General features: G+C 39.3%; 1 protein-coding gene across 4 annotated transcripts in view; it reads left to right on the top strand.

Annotated features, from left to right (window-relative positions):
• The window catches only part of LOC148651071 (oxidation resistance protein 1A-like), a 171,978-nt gene that overhangs the window by 115,243 nt on the left and 38,096 nt on the right, over window positions 1–18,639 (top strand). For all 4 annotated transcript variants that reach the window (XM_088600923.1, XM_088600927.1, XM_088600925.1 and 1 more), the window contains 3 exons: window positions 2,270–2,352; window positions 15,338–15,445; window positions 16,796–16,909. In XM_088600923.1, the coding sequence (XP_088457049.1) occupies window positions 2,270–2,352; window positions 15,338–15,445; window positions 16,796–16,909 (305 nt within the window). The remainder of the gene's footprint in view (window positions 1–2,269; window positions 2,353–15,337; window positions 15,446–16,795; window positions 16,910–18,639) is intronic.

Below are 18,639 nucleotides of genomic sequence, written 5' to 3' on the forward strand. Positions count from 1 at the left end.
CATTTTCATAAGCTTTATAAACCACAGGTTTGAGGATAGTGGCTTGCAGTTTTGAAGACACATACTGTACAGTACCAATGTAAGAAAATCCATTTGTATTCTCCTAAAGCAGTAATGGCTTTTCCCCCCTTTATTCTGTTTGTCAATGTTATGATTTTTTCACAGAATGATGTTTATAATTTTTCAGCTTCAGTGCAACTGTTTTTTGTTGACTGAAAAAATAACAGGTGACTTGCATTGTGTTCAATGGCTGTATAAAATGAATTATGTAGTGCAAATGAACAAGTTGTCCTCATGAAAATAACTGTTTTGTCCACCGTCATTATTACCACAGCACGATTAGGTGAAATGTGAAAAAAAAATCAAAGACAACAGCTTTTATTTTAGAAACAAGAAGCATTTGATATAGGAATAAGGGCTTTAAAAGGAGGGGGGAGTTTTTTTTATAAGATGCTCGCAGCTTCTGATCTAAAATCTCAGTTTTAGCACCAAGTTTGGAAGACGCATGTTTTAAAATCACCATGTGTTGCCCTTCTGCAGCTCCACAAATGAAGTGTTATATTGGTGCTGTAAATTGCTTTGATCGCTTTCGGTGAGAGATGATCAAAAAACTTTCCAAACCACAAACCACTGTTGCTGACGTTACTAACCAAACAGGTTAGGTTCTATCGCAGATCCCACAGCTGGTACCAATGGCTTTATAAGGATGGTCAAGCTTTGGGGAAGGTTTGTCTGGAAAGGTATGGGTTCCAAACACTGACAAATGGGCTTCGATGAGATCAGGAGCAATTTGCAATATGGGGCGGAATGAGGTTTCTCTTGCACAGATTTCCTTTTTCTGACAAATGGAAAAAGTCATTTTAACTTTCTTCCCCTTTTCTTTGGACGATGCAAAGATCTTCATTAGGGCTTTTGCAAGGTTGGTAAATGGATCACCAAAGAGAGTTATTACTTTGGTGAAAAGGTTATTTTATTGTCCTTGTCAAATAATGAACCACTGGATCACACCGCTTGAAAAGAACAATTCAGTACTAATGTTCTGTTTTTATTGAATCACTGGAATGCTCAATTAATATTATTCTGTCTTGAAGAATTTGTCTACTTTTTAGTTGTTGTTTTCAGTTTTCCTTTTCTTAAACTACCAGTTGCGAGCATAAAACAACTAAGCTTAGACAGTCATTTACAGTATATGAACAACTATTAGGACAACATACATTAGTTTAGGAACACAGTTTAGTTTGGGAGAAATTTCACAATCTTAAATTCACATTGATCAGAAACTTCAAAAACGTCATCACAACAATTCAATGTAAATTATGCATGAGGAGCCAATATGACATTTAATTGTAGCTAATCCATCACATTTTCCAGTCAAAACAAGTCAGGTCTTCCTCATCAGGAGCATCACAGTTGTTCCTGTCTACACATTCATAAGTCTAAAAGCTGCTTGTTATTCTATGAAAATACAAATTGGTTATTTCAAAACAAAATTGCTTATATAGCAGTAAAAGATATCCTTAGGATTGTGTTATGGATCACAGAATTACAAGTTTTTTTTAATGAGTAGAATAATTCAGAATATTTTTTGTGACTTCTGCAAAGCCTAGCAATTGCACTGAAATCTTTTATTAAATTAGTTGCACTCTTTGAAGAGGGTGAATATTTATGTTTCTTAATGACTTGGTATACAGTACCTTTTACTGTCTAGATATGAAACGTAGGGCTACCTATTCCAACATGGATTCTTCCTTGACAGAGTTTCACCTGTTGTTTGCCAAAGTTATCTTTTTTTTTCCCCCCAATGCAATCTTTAGTCTCATGAAAAGCTTTTTTGGTCACAGTGACTCATGTGTGACAGTGTTTCTTTGTCATAGCAACACACAAAAGCCTGTCAGCTCTTAACGGGGCTTGTATGGCGGGGGTAACTTTGCCCGTGGAGGAGAAGTCAGTTGCTCAGCCTCTTCCACACTAATGCCCTCAGCAGATGCCAGCAGGTGCCTCTGTTGTTAACGACCTCTCCGAGGTCACGGCGGTCTGTGTCTTGTCTGCGAGATGAAGCCTGAGAGCAGCAAGGTGAAGAGGAATCTGTGTCTGTCAGCTGGCTGGCTGGCTGGCTGGGAGAAGGGAAGGGGGTAGAGTCTCTTGCAGCGCAAACTGTTTTTAGCTGACGAATGAGCTGTCTGCCCACAGGGCTGGAATCAGCAGCTTGTGACAAGCTGGGGAGAGAGGAACATGAATGTAATGCGCACCTTGCCTCGTTTGCTTTCAGACACCGGGCAGAAGAAGACTCCAGAGAAGAAAGATGGGCGTCGGATGTCTTTCCAGAAACCTAAAGGGACCATAGAATATTCTGTAAGTAGGAGCCGATTTTATCACAGGCACTTTCTTTCTCTCCAGAAGGAGCTTGTTAGTTCATGTGATGTCTTCTTACCTGCTGCACATATGCTTTTCTTTCACTGTGGTGAGACTGTACCCCTCCTCATTTTTAAGGTGTACTGTATATGTTTTCCATTTCAGCCATTCCTGCTCAGACAAACATTCCTGTTTGTCTTCTGCACACCTAAACACTTTGGAAATTGGAGTTGGAGCAGTGCCTTTCTTCTGTTTACAGTAACAGGCATTGATGTGAAACGCATGCTAGAGTAATAAACGGCTATGACGCTGTGCTGTATGTAATTTGTAGAAAAACAAAGTATTAATTTTCCAAGTATACAGTAAGCAAAGAATCTTTTCTAAAGATCGAAATCGTTCAGAGTGTAGAAGTCCCCTTTAAATTTGAAGTCCATGAAATGAATGAGTCTGTTCTTCTTTTTTTTTGTGTGCTGTGTGCCTGTTATCAACATACATTCCGGCAGTGTTCACAAATGACCTTGCAACTGTGTTATCATTTCTATTGATTTGGTGTCTGTAGAGAGAAGCTCCAATTCCTAAGCATTAACTGAAAATGGAGCCTGGCTCTGTCTGTTGTATGTTCTTCAAATGACCCTCAAACCCAGCTGCAGTCAGTTTCTTACACTCCCTGGAAACGATGAGGAGTCTGATGTGAGTCTCAGTTGTTACTGGAGCAAAGTCACAAGCTAGGACCATTGGGCTGAAAATAGCAAGTGTCCAGACGTATTATTTGTATAGCAGATTGATTTCTGCTTGGTTTAATAGTATGCCTCAGCATCTGGTTCTTTTCTTTGCACTACAGATGTAATTATACTATTTGAACACAGTGAGCAGTTATCTCGGGCATCAGTATTGTGCATTCTGCATTTAGAAGCATATTCCCTCCTGAGCAGGTGTTGATAAACGCCTCTCCTGCAAATGTGTCACAGACAGTGTTGCAAGGGAATGACAGCAAAATTGTTTTCATCAGTGGACCATTTAAAGTGTCTGATAGCAAGATGGGATTTTCATAGGGAAGTGTGCTTTGTCATGCGCAGGGATGATAGATAGGCATGAATTTCATATCTCTGTTATCCGTTATAAGTTGCTTTGGCTGTGACTACCTGGGTTTTTCTTCTGCTGTTAGCACTGTTTGTAGTAATTGAAGAATGCCAAGAATGCCATGTGTGAGTTTGTTTGTCATGTGGCAGCGTATTTAAGGCATTTTGACTGTCTTCTGTACAAGAACAATATTATTGTGGTCCTTTTTCTGATGTCTATTTTCAATTAAGAAGACATTAAGTTAGGGTGATTTGCTGCCTGCAGTCTTTGGTGTTCGCTTAAAACTTTTTTGAAGGGGACGGTGATTTTCCATCAGATAAATTTCTAATCTTCGACCGCTAGAGAACAGGAAAGCCTTTGTTTTATCAAGAGAATCTCAGTTTGAAAAACAGCCGCAAAAACCATCTGCTCAGTCACCCTGCTGTAGCTCCCTCTTTCAGCAAGGTCCTCCCATTCCCTGACCTGGAGCCAATTAAACAGGGTTAGAACTCCACTGGAGAGAAAGGAGCACAACAAAAGACGAGCAGAAGACAGAAGGGCCCCAGAAATGAGTTCATGGATTCCTGACCACTGTCCCTGGAGTAAAGCAAACCTATAAGAGCTGGGAAAGATCCAAATGGTCATCTTTATCATACTCTTTCAAAACAAAACAAGATGATGATGATGATAATAATAATAATAATACTTGTTCAACAATTTTTCATTTGTTTGCCATTAAGAATACAAATTCCCTTTCCACTAAACTCTTCTAATAAAAAATATTTATGTAATTTTATTCCAATCCGAATGTGAGAAATAAGACAAGATTATCGTTGTTTACTGATAAATGTTTCATACAGCGCCTTCAGAAAGTATGCACCCCCTTGAATTTTTCGCATTTTCTTCCTCTTACACCTCCACATTTTACATTTTAATACATTGAAATACTTTTTTAACCCTTTAATAACGCAATAAATTAAACACACTTATGAATTAAAAAAAAAAGTCTCCAAAAACATTCACTTCTCCAGAATGAAGAAGTTTCTCATTTACAAAAATATTAAATCCCCCCCGAGTCCATTTGTACATGTTCCTTAAGGAGTCTAACGATGTAGGTCCCGTATTACACACCATTGCTATTTCTACGTGAGATTGCATATGTGTGCTTGCTTCTGTTATCTGTTTACTTTTGTTAATGCCCTCCAGTCCCAGTAAACCACTTCTGCCTGTAGGATTTCGTGCATGATTTTTTTTGGAGCTGGTGACACACCACCTGTTCGACTGTTTTTACAATATAACTTAAAGATGAATATGGCGTACAGTTGTCTCATATATGGAAATCTGTGTGAAGGGCGAAAAGGTTTATTCTGAATATACGTGTCCTAAAACGTGTTCTCTAACATGAATGGCATTTGAGGTTGATGCTTTAGAGTATTTAATGTAATGAGCATTTGCAGTGCATACACGCCAGACAGTCTCTCCGTCTGGTCTCCAGAGTGGCCTTTCCGTGACGGATTAAAACTCATTGCAAACCTTCGCCGGACTGCTCTGCGGCTTCTTGCGTCCGGGGAGGGCCGCGGCAGGTCGGAATTCCAGAATCCAGGGGAATGAGGCGGGACAGGGCGCACAGAGAAGAGATCCCTCTGGACCGCATACCAGTCCATCTGCACGGGTTTGATCTCAGGACACTGCTTCTCTATAGCTGATTCTAGCAGAGGAGGGCAAGGATGTCAATCAGAGCCAAGAGGTCACCTGTCACCATCAGAATAATGCGCCTCATGTTGTCAGGATGTTAAATGAGGCACTTCTCAGTTGCTCACTAAATACCTTGGTATAAGAATGAAAATAAATTTCAAACATCATGATATTATCTCATTTGTGAGGATTGCTTGGGCAATTTATATAATATTTTATATTTAAAATCCGCATGTTATATTTTGAGCAGTGCATATTATATTTTACTGCACTGCTAGTAATAGTAGCAGTGTGTAGAAAAAAAGGTGCTACTGATGTATAAGTTTAAATGCTCTGCCAGTTTGGTCAGACATAAATAAAGCAATATGAACTTCCATTCGAATTTCACATTTCTGTATGAATGTCTCTTTTAAAGTATTTTACTTTTAGCCAGTTTATGTACTGTAGCTTTAAATTGTCCTCCTGCAGATCAGAGGGAATAAGGTAAATACTAGCCCTGTGTACTGTAAATGAGTTTATCTTGATGATTAAAGGGAAAATTATCCTTAGTGGTAAGTTGCCTAACCACATTTATGTTTTGTGTTTCGAACAAGTTCAACACAGCATTTTCTGTTACATGCTTCTTTCGTCCACCCATCCATTTTCGAAGTTCTTCAGCCAGTTTCGGGTCGCAGGATGAGCTGGAGACTCTCCTGACAAGCAGAGGGGGCAAGGCAGGGTCCCTGGACAGAACACCAGTCCATCTCGGGGAACTGTAGACAAAACACAGACATGCACATACCCACACCAGGGGCAGTTTTCCCAGAAGCCAGTTAACCTACGAGTACTGAATGTCTTTAGACTGGGGAGAAAAGCATGTGAACACAGGGAGAACACACAGGAATTGAACCCCGGGTCCCAGCGCTGTGAGGCAGCAATGCTAGCTACCCATTTGTCTTTAAGAAATTGTCATTTGTAATTTTACTTACAGTAACTACTTGTCGATTTACAGTAACTTTTTGCTGTGGAATGACCCTACCATTATGATCTTCTAATATTCAGACTTATCTTGAGGCTCAAGTCTTAGTCTTTCAAAGTAAAATAAACAATCTACAAAGTCAATGTTTAAGACATTTAAAATGGACAAAAGTCTAAATGAAAATTTTCAGTAATTGTATTCACAAGAAGGAATTTCTGTTCAGATAACAGTCTGTTTCAAGACTTGCTGTTTGGCTTGAAGGAATAAGACTGTTTTGTTTTAAACCAATTTTATGAGCTTCAAGGACACGTAGTTAGAATATTGTGTAGCAACAGTATTCAGTTTTTTCTTCCTTCCTGAGTTGCTGACTGTTTTGAAAGTAGTTATTAAAAGGTGCTGTCATGGTAACTAAGAAGCTCTTTTCATTCAGCCAGAAGCAGGAAGAGCAACCCTTACAGGTTGTCCTAACATCCTCATCCTGGCTTTAACAGGGAAATTGCTATGGCAACTGTCAGACAAGCATTGTAGCTCTGCAATATCTACTTGAACATTTTTCAGAACTGGGTTTTCGACGGTCTGAGAGGGATGGAACCCCTTTACTTCGGTATTTTCATTTTTTCTTGTGACAAAACTATGTGGCTAACCTTGAAGTTCAGCTTGCCAGATCTGGATTGACCTTTCGATGGTTTTAGTCCACAAACCTCTGTACGTGTTAACACGTTAAGATTAACACGTCTGAAGAAGAGAATGGTTGTCTGAGCTTTTAGATATCACAAGTTATGGTGTGTGTGTGAAAATGCCTGATGGTAGGAGGGCAATGGAAAGTTCTCACCTGCCTGTTACTTTAAAATAGCCTGTGCTACTTTTTGTATTTGTACAGCTTATGTCATAAGTTACTCGTTTTGGGACGTGCTGTGTTGCTACAAGCACCGAACTAAGCTTAAACAGTCCAGTTCGTTTTGCAAGATCTCATCTTCAAAGTTGTTTTTTCAGACGTGGAGTGCGTTTTAGTGTTCTGAAAACACTAGAATTTCTGTGTGTGAAAGAATGAAGATGGCTCTTGAATTAATCCCAGCACTTACAGATAATTTTGTCTGGTACAGTCAAGCGGCTTGTTTGGCAAAACAGCCAGGACACTTCTGATGCAGCTGCAATTCTTCAGAGTAAATCTGTCCTCCTACTGTTAGTGTAATTGCACAGGACACAGGATCTTTTTTATGGTGTTTTGTTCTTTTTCCAGCATGACACTTAAAAAAATACATAGGGAACATGCAAACCAAGTGTTAATAAGTCCTATTCATCAGTAATATGGTACTAGAAGTAATACAAATGAATGCTATTAATTATATAGGACTTATTTTTTTAGATCACTCGTGCAACAATGGATTTCTTGCTGAGAGTCTCTCTTGTTAAATTCTCCTGACTTATTCTGTGAAAACGGCACTAGAACTCTGCATGTCTTTTTGTACATTTTGTCCCCAATCTTCCTCTACTTTAGTGAAATATACAGTATTGTACCTGTAGGAACCCAGAAAAAAGGAGTCTGTTTTCTTTGGTCTCCAGCATTATACACCAAGTAAGAATACAACATACTCTGTTGTTAGTGAATGACAATGAATATAGGCAAGCTAATAGGCTAGTTCACTTTTTAAAAATAGAGGAGAAAATCTGAGAGAGACATTTGCAAACCTCCCTCCTGTCCAAAAAACAAGGTAAAATTGTTACTGTTCAGATTTACTGTTTGTCTTCATAGTGTCTTGAGTAATTTGTGCTAATGACAGAAGATCGTTTGTTGTCAAATATTGTATTTTATATCATTGTGTGTATTCCAAGCACTCATTAAATACACTGAGCATTAAAAGACACTTTACACAGTTAGACACAGGTATTAACATTCAATAAAATCTTAAGAACTGTGTGTTGTTTCAAAATAAAGTAGATTTTGTATAAGCGTTGGTGTCATTTTAATTAATTGATCATTCGCGACTGACTGATAAACTCCAATCGCCTCATGAGCGAGAGGGGGAACACGTGCTGAGGTGATTTAACCTGTTGCGTGTGGCAATGTTCTGCTTATCAAGAGAAGAACGATTCCTGCCCTTGGTGTGTCTTCCTCAGGTGGGCTCTCCAGCAGTGGTCCCTGGTCCTCTTTAGCAGACCTCCCCGATAGCTGTCACCACAGCATGGTGGGGGACACACAGAAAAATGCGCTAATTGTTTTGTACAATTAGCTGTCAGTTTGATGGTGATGGTCTGGGCAGGAGTGTCTAGTTACTACAGAAGCTCGCTTGTCGTTGATTGATGTCTGCCTGACAGCACCGTGCTACAGTACATCATCGAGGTGGGGCTGCACATTGGTGGTGGTGGAGGGGAGTCCCCATTACCTGTAAAGCGCTTTGAGTGGAGTGTCCAGAAAAGCGCTATATAAGTGTAAGCAATTATTATTATTATTATTATTATTATTATTATTATTATTATTATTGTTATTGCTCAAGTCCAGGTGACAGCTGTTCCTGCGGGACAGGGGATGTTCTTGTGCAGCTCGTGAAGCAGCGTCTTTCTCGCGAGATGAGTTTTCTTCTTGCAGCTGTGCCGTGGGCGCACTGACATGCTTATCCAGGCTGTGCAAGAGAGATGGGACACCGTCCCATTTAGATGGCATCTGCAACCTGGTGCAAAGCATGTATCGCAGATGTACAGCTTGTATTGCTTCTGCCAGCAGCCATACCCACTATCAGCCTGTGATTTTCACAGCAGATTTCAGCACTGATCCAGATAAGACGAAAGCTTAGAATATGTGCGAACCTCAAATTTTAAATGCCAGTCGTTTTCCAATAATGCCTTAAAACGTGCTTCTGTGTGGGCTACACGCTGGCAGGGCTGTTAGCACTGATGCCACATAACTCTTGGGTGCTGGGTTCATATCTGTGCTGAGGCTCCTCATGCATGGAGTTTTTCACCATGTTCATGCTTGTTTTCTCCAATACCCCAGTTTCCCCCCACCTTATAAAAAGGCATGCTGGCTCAGTTAATGGGTTTCTCTGAATCAACTAAATTATTGTGGCACAAAGGAACAAGTAATGGATTATCCTCATTGTACCCTTTTACTGTATACAGGTGGGTATGTTACTGAAGCAATCTGTGTGCAGTTCCTTGCTGCAGGTTACAAGAGCAGTGTCTCACCCGGGATTCCAGTTACCAGTCCCGAACCCTAACCCAGTTTTAACCAGTGTGCTTGTGTGTGTTATACCCTGCAGTGGACTGGTACGCCATCCAGGAGGAAGACTGGCCTTGAACCCTCTGTTTCCAGGGATGGGTTTAGGTTGCCATGACCCTTACAGGGAATCAGGTGGCTTTCTGGTTTGGGTATTTTTCGTAGGAAGCTTAATCTGCAATCGTACACATTCCCATAAATAACAGACTTATATGTACATCCATTTTATATCACTGACAGCATGTTGTGGTGATAAAATAATATATTTTATCGTGCAAATAATCAGTAATCAGTAAAGAATAGTTTATGCACTGGGCATCACTGTGACAAAGTGATTAACATTGCTGCCTTGCAGCTCTGGGGGTAAGGGCTGCTATCTGTGTGAAGTTTGCAAGTTTTTGCTTAACGTTCCCTGCAGCTGTGTAGTGGATAAAGTGGTTAGAAAATGAATAGATGGATAAAATGAGCAGAAAACAATTTTCCTATTATCAGGGTTTAGTATACTGAAAACATGTGGCTTAGAAATGAATTAAATACTATACATTTCACTTTAAAAAGGCTGTTTGAAAACTGTATATCATCTGCCTCCTCCGCTGAAAGCCACATGTAGCAACTGATCGATTGATCTGTCTGTTCTGAGACACCTCAGTCAAGTTAAAATAGTACAGGCCTGGGAGCAAATGTTGCACAGTTAAACTGACTGAGCAAGAGCACTGCACAGCTGACTGTCCCACTCGCCTCTGGCTGCCAGAACTGCAGATGTATTATTTGTTGAATGCTGCGTTTAATTTGGCAAACGAGACTGGGTGTGTGCTCGTTGAACAGAAAAAAACATCCTATTTCAGTCTTATACCTGAGCCTAACTCCCATCATATTTGTCTTGGACCCTAACAATAAATGGGGGAGAAGTTCATATTCCAGCCCGGCCACTTTTTGTGTCACCTGTGGGTCCCCACCCTGATGAAAGAATCCAGTTACCTCTTCCTTAAGGAGAGCTTGTGTTGTGTGTGCAGTCGTACGCAAGGTTTCTTCCTGTCGCTTCTTGCAGATGTGAGCATTATACCTGTATCCCACACAAGATACTGGTTGCCCACTGTAGCCTAATGCAGGCCTGCAGCCACAGGAGACTTGAATGGTACTGCCAGTCCTGAGGAGTGGTGAAACTTCCAACAGTCTCCTCTTATCCAGTGAAGCCCATTAATGCTGTCCCCCCGTAAACTGAGCAGCATCCTCGCTCTCAATAATCCGTATCGTGGTCCCGTTGTATAGAGCTGATGGGTATCTCAGCCACCCTCTGGAATTGGCGTGGAAAATCTCAGATGAAAGGCTTCCCATTTGTCTGTGCTCATCCCGTTGATGGTGTTGGACGGACCTCAACCAGCTGAGTCTTTCAATTGTTTCTCTCTGTGTGCTGAATCAGGAGGCTGGGAGGTTGACCAGGACAGAGTGTGGGCTGCATGCTATTGATGGGCAAGATGAGGAAAGCCAGTGTAGTGGACAGGGGTAGATGGAGCTGGGCCAGGGGATTTCAGCTGCTGATGTCAGATATCTACTGCAGGGGAATCTTTCCCTTTGCTGTGAGCAATATCTCCTGTTCCAGCTGCTTGTTTTCCCTCTGGCTCTTGATTTTATGCTTGTTTTTAAATAAATCTTGATTTATGTTTTTGTTCTGCATAGCTTAAGCTGGTTTATGTAAATTCCATTCCTGCAAACTTACTGGAAAAGAGCAGATATTCTTAGCTCCTATTCTTTTTGTGTCTCAAGGCAAAATGAATCAATAAAGAAGTTCCAGTTTCTTTTCTTTCTTCAAAACGCCAGCTATCTCATTTCCTATAAATCAATTCATTTGTAAGGGTAAACTCTACTTCTGAGCTTATTGGAGAGAAATGTACATGCGCCCAAGTTAATCACTGCCTATTATAAACCTAGTGTCAGCAATTTGCAGGTAGAACAAGCTTGCTGGTCTTTCCAGGCACAAACTAATAAGTGCTTAATAGCCGGGTTTAATTAAGCAGCAGGACCCGCCGTGAAAGTGATTACTAGTAAGTACCAGCATTCCTGGGTGACGTTTGTGCTTGACTAATAGAAATTTGATCCGTTATTGTTCCTTTACGAAACCTTTTTGGGTTGTTTCCTACTTGGATGTTAACTATGTTCGTAGTTCCTTGCATATTATGAAAAGTCACAGTAAATAAGAACTTGGGGAATATTTCAAATGAGAGAATACCACTTCTACCCATCTAACTTGTTTGGCTGCTGGTTGATAACTGGTCATAGGATTTCATCTAGCTGTTTCTCAGAAGCCGTCAGAGAGTCCCAGCTTTAACAACGTGGCTGACTTCAAGACTCCCACAACAATTTGTGTAAAAAAAAGTGCCGCTTGATCTCAATTTTATTACATCTCCTCCTCCGTGTTCACTTACCTTTCCTGACTTGCTTTTCACTGTTGATTTGGAAGAAGTCTGGCGGGTTGGCTTGATTGTCAGTGCCATGTTGAGGGTTCGGAGTGCTTGAATCTGGTTGCCTCATAGCCTTGTGTGTTCAGGACTAAAGAGCTTAAGTTCTTTTAACATGTCAGACTAGGTAAGGCATACTTTTAAACCCAGGAATATATCAGATTCTCTTCTGGACTGATTCCTGAGTAGCAGGACCTTTTTCAGTAATTTGTTGAACAATGTTCTATGCAGTATGAGCTCTTGAGCATTGTACAGTTTCAACAAACTGTAGCATCCCTTCATGTAAATTATATTCTTTTAACTATACGTTGTAACATTCTGTTGATATTTTTATTTTTGCCCCACATGAACTTAAAAGCATCATATTGATTTCTTCATTTTTACATTCTTAGAACTTAATGATTTGTAATTACTTGGTTTCAGTTTTCTTTTTTTTACAAAAGGCTGGTGCATTATTAATTTTCATGTCAATGGGTATTACTCTTGTCTTTAGTAGCTGTTAGAACACTTTTGTTAAACTTGTTTGATTAACATTACTTATTTCCTTTAATAGAATTGGTAGAATAACATCACGCCTTGCAGCTTTAAGGGCTTCTAGTACCTGTAACACTTCCACCTCTCCTACAGGTTTAGTATAGAACTTTCTAGTCTGTCTTCAACTTGAGTTTTAGTCGTCATTACAACACTTTCTCGTAGCCTTTGCAATAACCTTTTCCTGCATGTACTCACAGTTATATCCCTTTTCTTCGAGTAGATCTTTTTCTTTATTGGTTATTTTTGTACTTTCTTTCTCCCTAGTGTTTTTAATTTATTTATTATACCATTTAATGTTTTCTTGCCCTTGACTTGTTTGCTCTGGCCTCAACAGTCTCCTCTTGGCCTGAATCTGTTATGCATTCCGAGCAAAATATCTTGTCTTCCTTTCCTTGCTGATTCCATTATTATCTCATTCCATTATACTCTACCCTTGCAGTTTCAAAATAGACTTCAAAGCATACCATGTTGTGATCACAGTTCCCTGAGGATGGGCTCCAGTCTGTTTTCATTAGTCTGTTTTGATTCTTAAAGACTGGATCTGTACAGACAGTCCCCCTCTGGCAGGTGGTCTGACAAATGAGGAAGAAAGCAGCTGTTAGTCATGTCTGCCATTTTATTTTTGGCCGATGAGGTTTCACAGTCTATGTGCGGAAAATGAAAATCTCCCACGCTAACCACTTCTTCCTTTACACATACTGTATGTTCCTGATTTTGTTATGTAAGCCCGAATTATGATTGAGATCTGATTGATAGTGCTTCCAGTCTAATCAAAAAAGGTCTCTTTAGCTATTTTTCACAGCTGGTGGTTCCTTTAGTTTTTGTTTTACCAGCTATGAACTGTCAGTGTTAAACATACATCACCTTACAAGCTGTGGACATCATGAATCACCCTGTCTTCTTTAACAGGGTAATTAAATAGTAATGAAATGTTGTCATGTAATAAATGCTATTGTTTTATAAACATGTTCATTAAATGTAAAAGCAATGTAAATTTAGATTTAAAACTAAATATTGTATTAAGGCATATTTTTAGTTATAGATAATCAAGGTTTATTATCAGTGGAGGCATTGTATGTTTTTGGCTTGTTGAAAAATCTGTCAATTTTAATTTCATCGTTTAGCATAATCCCCATTTCTTCCACATTTCTCGCTGAGTTTTTGATTTCACCAAGCTCTGGTTATTTGTATATAAACCTATAAAGCATCTGATCTAAACATGGGTGCCTAGAGGTAAGAGGCAGTCAAATAATGTGGACTTCTATGCATATACACCTAAATACAAATACAAGAAACGTCTTTCAGTGTTTTACTCGGGGAAACCTTGGTAGTCTCTAAAATAGCATTTGTCTTGCACAGGCATCTGTCATGTTAGACATCACATTTGAAATTCACCATTTTCCCTGCTCAAGATTCAAAAGCCTTCTGGCTACATTTGTCCCTGAGCTGTTCAAAGGATTTTGCAATGAACCAGTGAAACAAATGAATCCCTATCGGTTTCCTTCAGGGATATCCTAGGCCACTGTGAAGGCCCTGTGGGTCCCTAGCCAAGATTGGTACTTCCATGTGTGTGACTGAGATTGCACACAATTACAGGAGCGAGGTTAGTGAGCTGATCCCCTGGGGACCCCAGCTGCAACAAGACTGACGGCATTTTTGTTAGAGTGGTACCTGAAAGTTAACCTTTGATCTCCAGGTATCATTATGGATTTGTAACACGGCTTTTCTTGATTATGAGGCACTTCAGATCAGAAATCCCAATGTTTTTATGAGCTACCAAAATTGTTATATAGTAGCTTTTCATTTTAAAAAATCTTAAAACGTCCTATCTTCCTGCTCATTATGATAAACAAGCAGATTCAATCACATGTGTTACACCCATTTTACTAGTAGTATAGTTTAGGATTATCTTATTAAAGATATCAGAAAGCCCTACTGATAACTGTATATCATTTTAGAATTTAGTTGTGCTATAGTGCAAAGAACCACATTATTGCTTCAGTTGTTCATTGCCAAGGAAAGGCTGTTGTGTTTTCTAGCACAATTTCCATAGCCTCCCATAAAACATCTGATTGGGTTAGGAAAATGATCTTACATGTGTTGCAATTAATTTTAATGAGCACAGCAATGTTGCTTTTTTCGTTACGCCCTAACTCTTGTGTTCTCTTTTATTAATTTTGAGAAATGTGGCATTTTAAAGACCTCAGAAGGCTTTTTAGTGCTAATGTTTGCTTCAGTGTTTTGTCTAGTAGGTCGAGGGCACTTCTGGAAGATGTTTGTATAGCTGAGTAGGAAGGCTTTGCTCTTTTGCGCATCTGTGTAACCAGATGCTAACCAATTACAAGTTTTTAAATCAGTTATTTATTGCTGCACTTTAAAGGACAAGTAAATACTTTTGTTTTTATGTTCACAATTTAAAGTTCTACTCTAAAGAAAACATTAGATGAGCTTTTAATTTTAAGATTAAGCTTTTTGCGTACAAACAATTTGAAGATTAGGCTTCTGCATTTTATTGTTTTCTATTTTCTGTGCAATATTATTTTCATGGTAAGATTCTGAGTGAATAATTACTAGCACTTACTCATTGCACTATAATATTATAAGCATTGCTTAAATGTTTTAGTAAAACATCCGTAGCAGGATTGTGCCTATTGTGTATCAGACAAGCAGAAGTGGAGTCAGCCGTTGTTTCCTAAATTTGTATTAGGGATGTAGTTCGGCAAGCAAAACAGCACAGGAGCTTAATTTAAGAAAAATTAATTCTTTCCATCCACCCTCCATTGTCTAGTAACCAGTTCTTTCTCAACCATCAAGTCTCTCACTGCGCACGAAAGTGTTTTTCGTGTGTTGGGTGAATTGTAGGTTAACGGACAGGATTGACCAGGCATGAAGAATACAGGAGTGAGTCTGAATTCTCCTACTCATCGGTCAGCTATCATCACAGCTGTCCAGTGTTGTCTCAGAGGATGGCAGCACCTGGCTTTGTGATAGCCCTGCTAAGGGTTTTTCTTCCTGACAAACCAAAGAACTTGCATGATGATTTTTTTTTTGCGTTTCTTTTTTGTTCAGGTGGAATCAAGGGACACGTTGAACAGCATTGCATTGAAGTTCGACACCACTCCCAATGAGCTTGTCCAGTTGAACAAGCTTTTCTCCAGAGCAGTTGTCCCCGGTCAGGTACAGAACATATTGTCATATTTGTGCAGCCCAGCAAAAGGACAGATTTTTCCTGGCTATGTTCCTTAAGAAGTCTTTAAAGACACAACTCCATCTGATCTGATTGCTCCATTAACGTACAGAATAAAATAAATCAAGCATTTGCTTTCAAGAGGTATTTTGTGTTATTTTGTTCACATGCTCAGTTTCACAAACAGCCTACTCATGAGCTGTGTGTCTTCCAGTAATCTTTATTAAAGACCTGGGCACTTAAGAAACAAAGAGGATCATTCTGATTCTAAAGTGCTGTACTTGTGGATGGAAATTATTTCTGTCATCAAGATTCTTTTGCTCGGTCGACATTGAGCATGCAATGAAAAACCTATTTTCAAAATGTACCCCTGGTCTTGAGCTTCCACTCGACTTCTCGAGATTGCCTGTTGGGGTGCCTCTGGAGTTTTTCATTAGCCCTTCATCAACACCAAGAGTGCAGCATATCCAAATTCAATTGTTAAATGCCTGAATGCTGTAAAAATACTTTGTATGCATTGTTCTTGGTAGGCTCTATTTGAAAACTTCTCTTTTGTCCTGAAATAATGAAAAACAATTTTGGAAAACCCCCACCCTGTCATATTTTCGCAGTACATCTTTAGTACAAACACTCCTATTTTGTTTGTTTAATGTCAGAGTAATTCTTCAATGCTTTAACCTTTTATGTGAAACATTCATTTGGGTGAATGTTAAAAACTGGAATTTAAGACAGACCCAGCTGGGGGAAATGGCCATGTCTGTGGCTTTACTTGTCCAGTACATGGGCAGCAGGCTGAATTCATTCACAGTTCTTGTCTCCAAAACATTTTGAGAGGGAGGTGGGGTCATAACAAATTAAAATAGTTCTTAAACCCCTTAATGAGAAAACAGGAGCTCAGATCTTTACTTATTGCAAATTGTGGAAAGAGCAGACCCGAATGGCCCTGTCCTTAAATCTTCCTTGAGTTTTAGTCCTTCCCCTAAAATGAAAATGAGCCACATGCTGCAATTCTCTTTCCTATTGAAATAGATTAAAATTTGCTGAAAGCTGCCTCAGCCCAGAGGGTCACATTTGCCTGGCAAATAGCTTTCACTGTAGCGTAATTATCTCTCAAGTTCAAATTTCATGTTTCTCTTTCTAAAGAAGATGGTAATACAGTATATTGGTATTAAAGAATTAGTATTTGTTCTCTGTTGCCTGAGCTTGCAATACATTTAAAAGTCACTTCATAGTAAAGTCATGCTCTGTAATTTATCAGGATGTTTTCCGTACTGTCATGTCTTGTGATTTCAACCTGATGCCAGTTCTTCAACAAGAAGACTTCTGGTCCTGTTTTGCAGGTTCTGTACGTTCCAGACCCAGAGTACATTTCCAGTGTTGAGAGCTCTCCCTCCATTAGTCCCATCAGCCCTTTGTCACCAACTTCATCCGAGGCAGAGGTCGAAAAAGTCACGGTACGCAGACATGTTCGGGGAAACGCCGCCGAAGGGTTTCTGTCATCTTTGGGAAGTGGGACTGGGGACTTGTTTCTGTGAGATGAGCCCCATTGTCCATCCAGGTTACATTCCAGAAAAGTCCAATTGATATATATAGTGAAGCAACAGTAAAGGAATTTTGTCCATAAAAATACAGGTTAAACATTAATTTGCCTAACAAACCCCTACCTACAAACAAAAGTACAAAAATGCTTTTTATACCTTATTTAAAATCCCTAACACACAAAAACATTTCTAAATCTTATACTCTGTGAAAACATTTACCTATTGCCATTTTAGAAAGATGTATTCCCCACAAATAAAAAAAAATTGTGCCCTATAAGCTTAATTCACATCTGTATTTTAAGAAATGTAACATTTTTGTGAATGGAAAAAAAAATGTTTTTAGAAGTACATGACAGTATAAACAAGCAATTGTTGTGTTACTTCCAGCATAGTAAGATTTGTGGATTGTAACACAATGAAGCATGTCTCACAGGTATCTTAAAAAAGTAAGCAGAGTCCATTTTGGGTGCTCCTGGAACCTGGGAGAAGTACTTGAGCGTTCTCATGTTGGAATGTATTGACAAAGAGAAATTCCATCCATTGTCTGTGGGCAGCTAATGCACCACCTGTCCTGGAAACAGAGGAATGGATGTCCAGTTCCTGATTTCTCTGCCCTGGATGGGATAGCAGTCCAGCGCTAGGGGAAATGGACAATTTAGAATACTCATTCCTTCCCAGCATGTCTTTAGGAGGTTTAAGGAAGCCAGAGCTCCCAGCGAAAAAACAGCTGAAACCATAGGAAGAACACACTGACTCCTCACAGACAGATGCCCAAGGATGGGATTGAACCCGGGACCCCTGAGGCAGCAGCTGTAACTGTCACTTCACAATTTCACCCTTACAGGAATTCTTGCTTCAAAATTCAGCGCACGCCTCATCTTTCCTGTTTCCTGCTATCATTAATCTCCTTTCTATATACTGTGGATACTTGCATGGACACACAAGTGCGCACTTTGTTTAATTGAGAGTATGCTTAACAGGAATGAATCTGAAGTGTTTCTGTGAGGTTCCTGTGATCTTGTTAAAATTAAATTTCCATTAAAAAGGAGTCCCGGAATGCATGACGATTAAACTCAAAGTCATAGTCTTTTAGCAAGTATAAATGTTCAACTCATCGTGACTTGCATTAGAGAAGAGGTATTGGCAAAATATTTTTTTTCAGTCAGCCCAGCATTGTAATTTTCTTTATAATTGCCACTTACTATGTGACTATCTTTCTAGACAGTCTAAAGTGACATTGTAAATTTTAAATAAACACTGAAACTTTTTCAATCAGCTTCTGTCACAGAAACAGGATTTTTCCTTACTGTTTCTCAGTCCAGGCTCAATGTGATGAAGGGGGAGTTAAGCTTTAGAAAAGCCTTCTCGACATTTAGAGAACTTAATAGGTTTATGTAATATAGCCTAACAAGCTGGTGATTATACCCTTTTAATAAAATTATTTCACAGATGCAAAGTCTGATGTTCTGGAGAGTGATACAGTATGGGCTGTGATACGAATTAATGATTTAGTCCAAGAAGTGCTGAAGTTTTGAGTAATTATTTAATTGATTTTTAATTAGTTATTTTTTATACAACCGAAGGAAGAGGTTCAGAATGCATCTGTGCAAGCAACATATTAGACTTGTTGTCATGCTTGAACT

This window comes from Lepisosteus platostomus, chromosome 12, assembly GCF_059453375.1.
Source record: "Lepisosteus platostomus isolate fLepPlt1 chromosome 12, fLepPlt1.hap1, whole genome shotgun sequence".
In the NCBI taxonomy this organism is placed as follows: domain Eukaryota; kingdom Metazoa; phylum Chordata; class Actinopteri; order Semionotiformes; family Lepisosteidae; genus Lepisosteus; species Lepisosteus platostomus.